The 13,712-nt window shown below is 47.9% G+C and overlaps 1 protein-coding gene across 2 annotated transcripts in view; it reads left to right on the top strand.

Moving 5' to 3' along the window:
* Positions 1-13,712, top strand: part of mamdc2a (MAM domain containing 2a) — a 61,031-nt gene that overhangs the window by 23,164 nt on the left and 24,155 nt on the right. For both annotated transcript variants that reach the window (XR_015490274.1, NM_001130397.1), the window contains exons 5-6: positions 12,498-12,635; positions 12,828-13,084. Coding sequence is in view for 1 of the 2 variants with exons in the window: in NM_001130397.1 (NP_001123869.1) it covers positions 12,498-12,635; positions 12,828-13,084 (395 nt within the window). In the remaining variant the exon portion in view is untranslated. The remainder of the gene's footprint in view (positions 1-12,497; positions 12,636-12,827; positions 13,085-13,712) is intronic.

The following is a 13,712-nucleotide window of genomic DNA, read 5'->3' as shown; positions in this document are numbered from 1 at the left end:
TGAATTTGTACATTATTCTCATTTGTGCAATATCTATTGTGTATTATTATTATTATTATTATTACATTTTATATGAAAAGGGACTATTTAGGAACATTATTGTTGCCTTTTTATACATTGTAGGGGCCAAGCTGTTTATAATTTTATAAATTATACACTAATTAAAATAAATTCTAAAATTATCAAAACTGTATTTCTCCAACACCCTGCAGGAGGTATCACCAAACTTGTTCCTGGAGGTCCGGTGTCCTGCAGATTTTAGCTCTAACCCTAATCAAACACAACTGAACAAGCTAATCAAGGTCTTACTAGGTGTACTTGAAACACCAACGCAGGTGTGTTAAGGCAAGTTGGAGCTAAATCCTTCAGGAACACCGGACCTCCAGGAATGAAATTGTTGACCCCTGCCCTACAGTGATGGTGTTGATTGGAATTTTTATCAAGAGTTTTTAAAAATCGCCTTTTAAAGAAATTTTTGTGGTTAAATAACAGATTCTCCTTCTTCTCCCCAGCATGTCAGACAATATGACAAGTCCAAAAAATTGTAGCATACATGATTGTATACATCATTAGAAAGACAAAGTCTGTCTAAAGATAATTACATTATTTTTAATAGTTCCCACATTTTTCTTTATATGTTTTTTTAAACAGTAGTATTTATCTCATGTAGTTAAACTTAGAGCCACTTTCTTTTTACCACTAGTAAATGTATTAGCCTTGGGGGATTGACATTTGTTTTAGATCATTTTGTTGACATTTGTTTTCATCACGACATAGACTTATCAGCTGCTGACTCTGCTGTTCTCACACGTATAACAATAATATTGCTTTTGGCATACATTTGCACTTGCATGCCTTCACATTGCTTTGGGAGATCATTAATATGCAAGCTAAATAATAAAAAGCCTAATATTGATCGCTGGGGTATACCCATTGTAAAAATAATTGAAATGAATTCGTTTAATGTCTACACATCGATCAATTTGATGAAACTCAATGTAAAGTCACAGAAGAAAATTGGAACTTAGATCAATTAGAAAGAAGAACGTTCGAGGTTACAGAAGTAACCCTTCGTTAACCGAGGAGGGGAACGGAAGTGCTATAATTGGATTTGATGTTAAAATCCACGTATGGGAGGTTTCGGTTTAGAAGCCGCTTGTCTGAAAGAGTATTGAACGGGCCAATAAAACAATGAATTGGCAGCGTAAGCTTACGCAGGTGTGCTGCATTGCCAATTAACTGAGCATATAAGCACACCTTGCGCCAGCAAACGCCACCCTTTTTAAGCTGAAGAGACTTTTAAACAGCTAAGGGACAGTCATTATGGCGAGGAGTATAGCACTTCAGTTCCCCTCCTCGGGGAACAAAGGGTTACTTTAGTAACCTCGAAGGTTCCCCTTCGGCTGGGGAACTCCAGTGCTATAAGTGGATTTGATGTTAAAATCCACCTATGGGAGCCATTGAAAACGCCATAATGACTGCACCTTACCAACGCCTCCGATGAGAGGGCAGTTAGGCAAGCGTGACGTACCCAAATCATAGAAGGCACAGTCCTCCAACGTGCCCTTGGCCCTAACTTATCCCCACTACAAAAGAAGCTTTATGGAATAGGTATATTTTTTTGGGAGTCGCTAGCGTCTAGATAATTCTAGGAAATACGACAGTACGTTGGGAAGCGTGCAATCCCGGTAGGGAGGATGCTGCGGAGACCATCCATACCCAATAAGGGAGACAAAATGGAATTACATATGGACTAACCCTAAGGAGGGGGAGTGCGCATAAGAAGGTGGTTAGCGGATAGGGAAGACACGGGTCCATCCAGGGGGGGGGGCTTAACCGTGGCGGAATAAGCATATGGGATCTCCAGAGGGGATCGCACATAGCCGGCACCTATACCCAAAAACGTGGGCTGACCAGCGGGCAGACCTAACGTAGTGGGCCAGCAAGTGACTCCTCCGCTGAGTCAGTGCTGGGGGCCTCGGAGGAATCTGCAGGGCTCACCGAACGGGTAACTTTACTGACAGACAGGAAGGTGCACATCTCTCCGTGTTAGGGGAAAAAAGGCACCGCAAGCGTGTTACAACACCCTACCGAGTTGTTTCCTTAATCATCAAGGGTTACCTAATACCCTTGAGGAAACCGGCTCCACTCGCAGATTGTAAAACCTTGCAAATGTGTTGGGTGTCGCCCAGCCCGCAGCTCAACAATGTCTGTTAAAGACGCGCCGCGTACACATGTCCAAGAGGATGCAACGCTCCGAGTTAAGTGCGCTCGCACTCCCGGGGGACGCGGCTGACCTCTGCTCAAATAAGCACAAGAAATGGCCTCCACAACCCAGTGGGATAATCTTTGTTTGGACACGGCACTTCCCTGCTGCCGTCCACCATAACAGACAAAGAGCTGCTCAGAGGATCTAAAGTACTGAGTTTAGTAGGCCTCCGTCGGTCAGTGTTGACCATGGATGACGTATCCTAGCTCTTATATTGAGGCATGACTGATTGTCTAAGACAGCGTCGTTGGTGGCTGAAGAGACCAATACGGGAGAGGCATTTTTTACCACAGCAGTCGCATTGATAGGTGGCTCCCTGGCTGACGCTCTGCACCTTTCGGTGAACTCGCTTGTCCTCTGACGCACGCATCATGTTCTTCTCACCTGACTTGAGCTGTTTGGTCAGGGTGCACCTCCATTTCAGGCGGTCTGCTGCGAGGTCTTCCCAGGACTTGGTGTTTATGTCAAGGGCCTTCATGTCCCTCTTCACAACATCTTTAAATCTCAGAAATGGGCGTCCTGTTGTTCTCTTCCCAGATGAGAGTTCTCCGTAAAGGATATCCTTTGGGATTCTCCCATCCTCCATACGGCACACATGGCCAAGCCAGCGCAGGCGACGTTGTCGGAGCATGGTACACATGCTGGGAAGGCCGGCTCGAGTCAAGACTTTGACGTTGGAGACTTTGTCCTGCCAGATAATGCCCAGAATGCGACGCAGACCTCTTAGGTGGAAGGTGTTCAGTCTCCTCTCCTGTCTTGCATAGGTGGTCCATGTCTCACTCCCATACAGCAGAGTGCTGATGACGCAAGCATTGTACACTGCCATCTTTGTTGCAGTTGTCAGCCTATGGTTTGTCCACACTCGGGTTGTCATGCGGGCTAGAGTAGAGGCTGCCTTCCCGATCCTCCTGTCAAGTTCAGCATCCAGGGAGAGGTTATCGGTGATGGTGGAGCCCAAGTACGTGAACTGGTGGACGACATCGAGCTGGTAATCATCTACTGTGATGGTTGGTGGAGTGGCAGTGTCCTGGCTCAAGACATTTGTTTTTTTCAAACTGATGGTCAGCCCAAAGTCTTTGCAGGCCATGGAAAAACGGGTCATCAGCGACTGTAGTTCTTCCTGGGTGTGTGTGGTGACTGCAGCGTCGTCAGCAAAAAGCATGTCTCTAATCAGTGTCTCGCGTACCTTTGTTTTGGCTTTCAGGCGAGAAAGATTAAATAGCTTGCCATCTGACCTGGTGCGGAGGTAGATTCCTTCCGTTGCTGAACCAAAGGCATGCCTTAGGAGCAGGGCAAAGAAAATTCCGAACAGTGTGGGGGCAAGAACGCAGCCTTGCTTGACGCCACTGCTTATACTGAAAGGCTCAGAGCAACTGCCGTTGAACTGGATTGTTCCCTTCATATCTGTGTGGAAAGATTCAATCAAACTCTGCAGTTTTGGTGGGCAGCCAATCTTGGGGAGGATTTTAAAAAGTCCGTCTCTACTGACCAGGTCAAAGGCTTTGGTGAGGTCAATAAAGGAGATGTATAGGGGCATCTGCTGTTCTCTACACTTCTCCTGCAGTTGTCTGAGGGAGAAAATCATGTCTACCGTTGACCGTTCGGCGCGAAAACCACACTGTGACTCCGGGTAAACACGTTCAGCCAGCTTCTGCAGTCGGGCCAAGATGACCTGAGCAAATACTTTTCCAACGATGCTAAGAAGGGAGATGCCTCTGTAGTTGTTGCAATCACTTCTCTCACCCTTATTTTTGTTGAGGGTGATGATCTTAGCATCCCTCATATCCTGCGGTACGGCCCCTTCTTTCCAACACTGACAGAGGGCTTTGTGAAGAGGGTGCAGTAGGGAATCCTTGCACTGTTTCAGCAAGTCTGGAGGAATCCCGTCGCTGCCAGGGGCTTTGCCTGAGGCCAGTTTATCGATAGCCTTTCTGAGCTCTTCTGCTGTTGGCTCCTCGTCAAGTTCTTCCATGGTTGGCAGGCATTTAATGACGTCTAGTGCTGCGGAGGACACCGTGTTCTGTCTAGAGTAGAGGTCGGAGTAGTGTTCCACCCATCTCTCTATCTGTTGTTGCTTGTCGGAGATTATTTCCCCAGTAGATGACTTAAGGGGTGCCGTTTTGCACTGGGTGGGGCCTAGCGCTTTCTTAATGCCGTTGTACATGCCTCTTATGTTCCCCGCTATGGCTGCTTTCTGGATGTCGTTGCTGAGCTCTTGCCAATACTCGTTTGCGCAATATCTGGCAATGTGTTGAGCCTTGCTCCTAGTTGATCTGAGAATTTGAAGGTTCTTCTGAGTTGGTGACCGCTTGTATTCTGTCAGGGCCGCACGCTTGGCTTCTATGCATGGGATCATCGTAGAGGCCTTTACTTCAAACCAGTCATGCGTCTTTGTGGTCCTCTTTCCAAAAGTTGCCAGGGCAGTGCGTTGCATTGTGTTTCGTAGTGATTCCCACATTTCCAGGGCAGAATCACCTGTCTGTGCGGTGTCAAGTTCTTTCACAAGGGTTTCTGCAAATTTCTGCGTCAGATCAGGCTGCGACATCCTGCTGACGTTGATGCGAGGATTCCCTTGTTTCCTTAAACGGTGAAACCTTTTTGGGTTTAACCTGATCTTGCAGCACACTAAGGAGTGGTCTGTGTCGCAATCAGCACTGTGATAAGAGCGTACGTGCAGGACGCAGTTGATAGCTGAGCGGCGAACTAAGATGAGGTCCAGCTGGTGCCAGTGTTTTGACCGCGGATGCCGCCAGGAGACTTTATGCTGGGGCTTGGTCTGGAAGTATGAGTTGGCGATGCACAGGTTGTGAAAAGCGCAAAGCTCGAGCAGGCGTTGGCCGTTCTCGTTCATTTTTCCAATGCCAAATTTGCCTAGGCACGAGGGCCATGATTCGTGGTTTGCACCCACTCTGGCATTGAAATCGCCCAGAAGTACGAGTTGTTCCTTATCAGGGATGTTGTTAATGACAGATGTTAGGTTCCCATAAAACTTATCTTTAGTTTCCAGTGTTGCGTTCAGAGTTGGAGCGTACACGCTGACAAGAGTGAGAGGGCCTGTGGTGGTGTTGAGGCGGAGGGTAAGAAGTCGTTCTGTACCATTTCTGCCTGGTTCTACCATGCTCAGTAAGTTGTTCTTCACAGCAAAAGCCACGCCATGCTGTCTGGGCTCGTCTGGGGCCCTTCCCTGCCAGTAGAAGGTGTAGTCTTTTCTTTTAGAGTTCCTGAGTCTGCTAGTCGTGTTTCCTGTAGAGCAGCGATGTCTACGTTTAGCCTCAGTAGTTCGTTGTTAATGACAGCTGTTTTTCGTGAGTCGTCAATGCCCCGTAAGTCCTCGGAGAGGCCCGTAAGCATTGTACGGACATTCCAGCATCCCAGTTTTAGAGCTGGTCTCTTTCTCTGTGTTATTTTATTGTCTGGTGCGATGGTTGCAGTCTGCTGTTCGAAATGCTCCTATTCCCCATGCACCCAATGAGGAAAGCAGACTGTGGCGGGGCAGTACCTAATTGACTGGGGGCTGCCCAGCTTGAGGCGGGCGGTAACTGTCCAGTGGGACCCGAAGATCCCTCCCACCGTCGGGAGCAGTCCCTGGCGCCTTGCTCTACGCCAACCGAGCTGTGGCTTATAACCGGTAAACTACTGCTCCCCGTGTTGTATCCACGCCAGAGTGCTAGCGAGGCTGGAGTGTCCTCTCCAGGGTGTGCGAGATCGGTGTGCGAGATCGGATACTAGCCAGGGCAATGTATTATGGAGGACAGGCTGTTGCCCATGTAGCGGGTCCCCCCTCTCCACGTTGTCGACAAATCCAAAGGAACAGCAGGGCTGCTACAGTTTAGTATCGGCGCCGTCGCAGGAGTTGCCAGAGTGAGGCTGCAAACAGCGTTAAACTGCCTTAGGGACTCCGACTCCGGATTTTTCCTCGAGGTTTACTCCTGAAGCCTTTTCCATGAATGGATATAGCCGCAAGGCAGCGGAGGTTTGAAAACAGGGTTGCCTTCCCCTAGATGATCTGCCTTCCCAGGCTAACGAATATCATCTCCCCGAAGCAACTGGTTGTAAGGCGCCAGTGACCCGCCTGCGCCCCTTCTCCTGTCAGTGAAAACAGTTCCGCCGGGTTTGGTAGCTAAACCACACTTGAAGGCCAGGAGCTGGACTTGGTTGTCAGAGGCTATTTGAGACGCACGCCGTATAGGGGTACTTTATAGATAGTGGGAGCTTATCCCCATTACCGCCCCCGGCTATGACAACCTTGGAACCCAAAACTTGGAAAGTACTGAGTACGGTCCACATAATGCGCAGAGCGTGAACCAGACAGAATAAGGAAAGGGCTGGGTCTGCCTCCTTCGGGGGCAGCGCTTGCAGGGTTACTACCTGATCTCTAAAGAGAGTGGTAGGAACCTTGGGCACATAAACCGGGCGGGGTCTTAAGATAACGTGAGAAAAATCCGGCCTGAATTCCAGGCATGAGTCACTGACCGAAAATGCCTCCAGGTCCCCGACCCTCTTAATGGAGGCCAACGAGACCAGTAGAGCTGTCTTCAGGGACAGAAATATTAAGGATACTGATCGAGTGGCTCAAAGGGATCTGAACGCAGGCTCGTGAGAATGAGGGCAAGATCCCAAGAGGGCATGAGAGGGGGGCGAGTTGGATTAATTCGTCTAGCGCCTCTGAGGAACAGGATGATGAGGTCATGCTTTCCCACGGTGCCGCCAGCCACCGCGTCATGATGAGTGGAGATGGCTGCAACATAAACCTTGAGAGTGGAGGGCGACAGCCTGCTATCCAGCTTCTCATGAAGGAAAGAGAGCACAACACTGATCTGGCAAGTTCGGGGGTCTTCTCTGCAAGAGACACACCATTCAGTGAATAGACTCCATTTCAGGGCGTAGGCGCGCCTCGTGGAGGGGGCTCTAGCCTGAGTGATGGTATCAACCACCGCAGACGGCAGGTTACCTAAGTCTTTCTCACGTCTAGGGACCACACGTGGAGGTTCCAGAGATCGGGGCGAGGGTGCCAGATGGTGCCCTGTCCCTGAGAAAGTAGGTCCTCTCTCAAAGGGATCTGCCAGGGGAGGGCCGTCGCGAGGAGGGAGAGCTCTGATATCCAGGTCCGGTTGGGCCAGAGGGGCCCACCTAGCAAAACCTGCTCCTCGTCCTCCCTGACCTTGCACAATAGCTGCGCGAGTAGGCTCACTGGGGGAAACGCATACTTGCGTGTGCCCTGAGGCCAGCTGTGGGCCAGTGCATCCGTGCCGAGAGTGCCCTCGGTCAGGAAAAAGAACAACTGGCAATGAGCGTTTTCTGGGGGAGGCAAACAGATTGATCTAGGCCTCCCCGAATCGCGCCCATATCAGCTGAACAGACTCTGGGTGGAGTCTCCATTTTACAGAGTGAATCTGCTGCCGTTAGAGTGCATCGGTTGCACGGTTAAGCATACCTGGGATGTTAATGGCGCTCCTCGTTTTTAGCCGTGGGTGACTCCAGAGGAGCAGACGGCGGGCGAGCTGAGACATGCGGTGAGAGCGCGTACCCCCCATACGGTTGATATACGCTGCAGCCGCCGTACTGTCCGTCCTGACCAGCACATGTTGCTGCTCCAACACCGGAGAAAAACTGTGGAGAGCGAGGAACACTGCCAACAGCTCTAGGCGATTGATATGCCAATGCAGCTAGGCACTTTTCCACAGGCCCGCAGCTGCATGCCCGCAACACACGGCTCCCCAGCCCGTGTTGGAAGCATCTGTTGAGACAACAACATGACTGGACGCCTGTCCCAGAGGCACACCGGCCTGCAGGAACGAGGGGTCGTTCCAGGGGCTGAGGGTGCGGCGACACAGCGCAGTAACAGAGACTCGGTGTGTGCCCGCATCACATGCGTGTCTTGGAACTCGATCTAGAAGCCAGTGCTGAAGTGGTCTCATATGGAGCAGTCCGAGCGGCGTGACAGCCGCAGCGGACGCCATATGCCCCAGGAGCCTCTGAAAGTATATCAGTGGGACCACTACTTTGCTGTCGAGCTCCCTCAGACAGTTCAGCAACAGGTGAGCGCGCTCTCCGGAGAGGCGCGCTACCATGGTGACTGAGTCCAGCTCCATCCCGAGAAAAGAGATCCTCTGCACCGGGGCAAGTTGCTCTTTTCCCAGTTGACCAGTAACCCCAATAGGCGAAGATGCTGGAGCACCTCGTCTCTGTGCATAGTCAATTGCTCCCGTGAGTGGGCTAAATCAACCAGATAATTGAGTATGCGGATGCCCGCGAGCCGAAGGGGAGCTAAGGCACCCTCCGCGAGTTTTTGGTGAAGACCTGCGGAGACAGAGAGAGCCCAAATGGGAGGGCATTGTATTGCCATGCTCGACCTTCGAACGCAAACCGCAGGAACTGACGGTGGCACAGAAGAATGAAGACATGAAAATACGCGTCCTTGAGGTCTATAGCTGAAAACCAATCCTGAGGACGAACGCATCGGAGGATGCGCTTCTGCGTGAGCATTCTGAACGCCAGCTTGCGAAGGGAGCGGTTCAAAACGCGCAGTTCTAGGATTGGCCGTGACCCACCGCTCTTTTTGGGTACAATGAAGTACGGGCTGTAGAACCTGCTTTCCATCTCGGCTGGAGAAACTGGCTCGATTGCACCCTTCGCCAGGAGGGCAGCAATCTCCTCTCGCAAGACAGGGGCGGACAGGGGGTAAACCCTGGTGAAATACACGCCCATGAACTTGGGGGGCTGTTTCGCGAACTAAATCGAGTAGCCGAGTCCAATTGTGCGTATGAGCCACCGCGAGGGGCTGGCCCGCGCTAACCAGGCAGGCAGAGCCCTCGCTAATGGCGTCATTGCTACAACCGCTGACATACCAGAGTTGGGGCAGCGCGGAGCGGGTGTGCTGATCCGGAAAGCGCAAGCGTCCCGCGGAAGAGCTGGAGGAGAGCTATTCGCTCTGGCTTCGCACCCTGACTCCGGAGAGGGGGCTCGGGGGCTGGGAGAAAGGAGACCGTCACCCCGTTGGCGGAGCATGTAGACCCTGCAAGCTGAGAAGCGACGCATCCCAGACTGGCAGGGCTCCCAGTGCTCGTGAGCCACTGGTGGAGCGCACCGAACCTGCGAGCTAGAGAGCACAGTGTCTCAGACTGGCAGATTTCGGGCTGTCACATCTGCTTCCGAGGTGCTCGACGCGCTCGCTTTGCCAGAGGCATGTGCGGGGGCGGTGCAGCTCTCGTAGGTGGGCGCCTTCGGCGAGGAGCAGGTATGGATGGCACGGCGGGCGGAGCAGGCTTACGGACCCGCCGATAAGACATCACCCATCAGACTGCTCTCTCACCGCCTCGAATTCCTGGGTGAATTCGCAGACAGTGTCGCCGACCAGCTTGGGATATGGCTGAGTCAAGAAAGCGGACTTTGTCAACTTCGCGCATATCAGCCAAGTTTTAGTCAGGGGTGGCGCTCCTGGACCACTAGTGTGGACATCGTCCTCCCCAAAGCACACGCAGCGTATTTAGTAGTCCGAAGAGCTTAGTCGGCTGCGGTGCGAAGCTCATAAGCCTGGGTTGGACCCACCCTCGTGCAGCTCGACCAGCGCCTGCGCTTGGTAGCGCTGGTAGGTGGCTATCGCATGCAGACAACTGGGGTGGTTTGCCCTTTTGCAAAGGCTAGCCGCGATCTTTACTGCGCAGTCATAGCATCGCAATGACGACATGAACTGCCTGCGAGCAGCGCATTAACATGCTGGAGCATGTAACGCAGTGCCCGTGCCCATCATCCGAGGACAGAAACAAACAGCATCCAGAAACGCACCTGAAAATCCTGAAAAGGACGTGCTGCACGACTGTGTTGCTCTCTTTGTGAAGTTGCAACTTTATACGCGCCGCTCTGAAGGACCGGACCCAAAGGATCGCCTGGCAAGGGAGAAAACCCAGCTCGACCGTCTGCCACTGCGTTGTACACACTCTGGACCGGGAGAAGATCTCGTTCGCTCGGCATCGCTGGATCACAGCAGGAGGAACCCTCATCGACTCGATCAGAAAAGTCTCTGAAGCGAAAAGGATGGCGTTTGCTGGCGCCAGGTGTGCTTATATGCTCAGTTAATTAGCAATGCAGCACACCTGCGCAAGCTTATGCTGCCAGTTCATTGTTTTCATTGGCCCGTTCAATACTCATTCAGACAAGCGGCTTCTAAACCGAAACCTCCTATACGTGGATTTAGAACATCAAATCCACTTATAGCACTGGAGTTCCCCAACCGAAGGGGAACATCTTTTATGTAAATCTTAAATATTGTCAATAATATAACAATTTCACGTTGTGTCAATTAAATATTTTATTTTCTCTGTTAAATGTAAAGGATTTAGTAATGAAACTATTTTTTAATTATTGTGGTTTCTTTAATTGAGTAAAAGGAATTTTTCAGGATTTTTTTTGTTCTGTCGTTTATGTTAGTACTGTATGTTTATGTTAATATGCTTTGGTAATCTCTCCATTGATTGGCACATTTAGGGGTGTGGTTAAGAACACACCTTTTTTTGAAGTCTTACATTATAGTATGAAGACATCATACATTTTCAATAAGATTATAGGGACTTTTTTGCCAATCTATAAAATAAAGTTGGACTGAAAGTTAAATTGACAAGAAAAACTGTTATCATTTGGAAACAGTGTCATGTGCGTAGTTGAATGAAATGTCCTGTCTTTTAATAATTATTTGTGAACCTTAACAAGTAGAACAAATGTAACCTAAACTGTAATCCAAATGTAAATATCATCTAAAAAAGTAAAATATATACCAATTGCACTGAATCACTGTGCCATTGCAGTTATATGATGTGTCACTAACAAAGTTCAGGGAGAGCATGAGCAGATTATTAATCAATTTAGCACAGATGTAAAACGTTTAGCTCATCATCTTACTAGCACATTGTGTGTATAACTGTCCAACTCACTCACCTCTACTCTAAAAAATGTATACTTCTGGCATCCCTCTTTCACCCTAACTCCTCACATTATTCACTTCATCTACACTACCTGACAATATCTTGTCGTGTATCTAAGTTTTAGAAACAACAAATAATACATTTTCTTCTAGTTGATAATTTCGTATCAAAAGTAGCTTGTATGAAAGGCAAAGACCTCTCGATTACACTTATTTTACCAAAATAAAATGTGATCATGCCTTATTTTTTTTATTATTTAATAAGTAGAGTAAGGTCTGACTTTGCTTAGACTAAAGTCCTGTCACTTAATAAAAATAATGTACAGTATAGAATATACAGTCATGGTGCAGGGGAAAAATTGTTAAAATTGTGTATGACTCCCATGAACTTGGAGGACTGCATCCATACATCTCTGCAATTACTCAGATAACTTATAATATAGTCATCTGGAATGGCAAAGAAAGCATTCTTGCGGGACTCCCAGAGTGGATTTATCGTCAATGCCTCCTCCTTCATCTTACTCTAGACATGCTTAATAAGGTTCATGTCTGGTGACTGGGTTGGTCAATCCTGGAGCACCTTGACCTTCTTTACTTTCAGGAACTTTGATGTGAAGGCTGAAGTATGAGAAGGAGCGCTATCCTGCTGAAGAATTTGCCCTCTCCTGTGGTTCGTAATGCAGCGGGCAGTACAAATGTCTTTGATACCTCAGGCTGTTGATGTTGCCATTCTCTCTGCAGATCTCTCGCGCACTCCCATACTGAATGTATCCACAAACCATGATTTTCCCTTTACCAAACTTGACTGATATCTGTGAGAATCTTGGGTCCATGCAGGTTCTAATAGGTCTACCTTCTAACACTTTTACAAATAATCAACTAGAAGTTATCAGTTAGTCAAATTATTTGTTGCTCTTACAACTCGGATCGATAACAAGACTTTTGTCAGGTAGTGTATTCTTATCCCACGCAAGGGATGGGGTAGGAATGGGGGTCTCTGGTTTGGGCCGTGTTCCAAGCTCCGATGCCTCCCACAGGACAGCATGCCAAAATATAATATAATTTCCCTAATAAAACAAAAAATCAAAGTCTTGTTACACCTTATTTTCATGATTACCCTAAACATGCTTTAACTATAAATAACTTCTCACCTATGTTTGTAAATTAGTGAATTACTTGAGTATTAGGTTGGACTTAGTAGTATATGCGGACATGTAATTCCAAAGTTACTTAAGTACAACAGAATATCTAAAATGGGATCATTAAAGTAAACTATTAATAATTACAATATAATTATAATGTCTGTTTTAGAATGTAACTTTGAGGAGCATCACTTGTGTGGCTACAGTAATCAGTGGAATCCCAATGTGAACTGGTATGTGGGTGGCAGTTTGGTCCGGGACCCTCGGTCAAATCTTCCAGATGACCACACCATGAACAATGGGAGAGGTAATGCAGATGGACAGAAGCATTTCATGCTGCACAATAGGTCAAGAGCTGGAATAAATCACACCAGGCTCTCCAACAGCTTTTCATAACCCACAATTCTATAGCTTGCTCTCCTACCAAAATGAATGTGCTGTGTGAATCCGTTCTTTATTTATGTTTTTTTTTTTTATTTTGTTTTCCACTCTAATCTAGGTCACTACATGTATGTGGACTCAGTTTATGCTAAAAGGTTTCAGGAGGTGGCAAAGCTGGTGTCTCCGATGACCACCACTCCAATGACAGGGTGCTTGTCCTTTTACTATCAAAGAGACCAAGCCATTGGGAATTTCTTCTCTGTGTTTACTAAGGACCAGCTAGGCCACTATGAAGAGATATGGAGGCCTGATGTTTATGCCACATCAAGTTGGAAGTTAGTGCAAGTGGATATTAAGGCAACACATCCTTTAGAGGTCAGTGAAAGTTTGTTTTACAAAAAATAAATAAAAAATAAATAAATAAATAACAAATTGCATCGTTTCATTGTGCAATTTCTAGCTGATTTGATTTTTATCACTCGATTGAATTGCAGTTGTCAGTAGTTATCAGCTGATAAATAGGGGCCAGAAGGAGTCTTCTGTGCCTACTAGTAGGTTCAGAAGGCTGTTATCATCCATCCACATGATAAATCAGCTATATATCACATACGGCTGCAGCAGGAAGTTAACGAGAATTTATTACATTTGTCATTAATTATATTTTATTAACGTCTACCCCAACCCTAAACCCAACCATCACAATAATGTAAAAACAAATCTGGATCTGGAGTATTCTCTGATTAACCACGAGAATTGTTTTTATTATTCATTAAATTTCCCAATAATTTTTTTTAATTGACGTGTACCCCTACTCCAACTCTAACGCCCGATTTACATGGAACTTCAGCACGAATGATTGACAGGGGGCATGTCTGAAGATGGGGCTTATGTGACCATCATAGCAGCGTCAGCCAATGAAATTAATTAGCAATCGACTACTGACTTAGCTGGTGTATTTGCATAAAGGAATCTGATTGGCTGACGCATCTGTTGGCACTTCAAA

This window comes from Danio rerio, chromosome 5 (genome assembly GCF_052040795.2).
Source record: "Danio rerio strain M-AB ecotype USA chromosome 5, GRCz13ab, whole genome shotgun sequence".
Taxonomy (NCBI): Eukaryota; Metazoa; Chordata; class Actinopteri; order Cypriniformes; family Danionidae; genus Danio; species Danio rerio.
The sequence above is the reverse complement of the archived record's forward strand: the minus strand, read 5'-3'. Positions and strand labels throughout refer to the sequence as shown.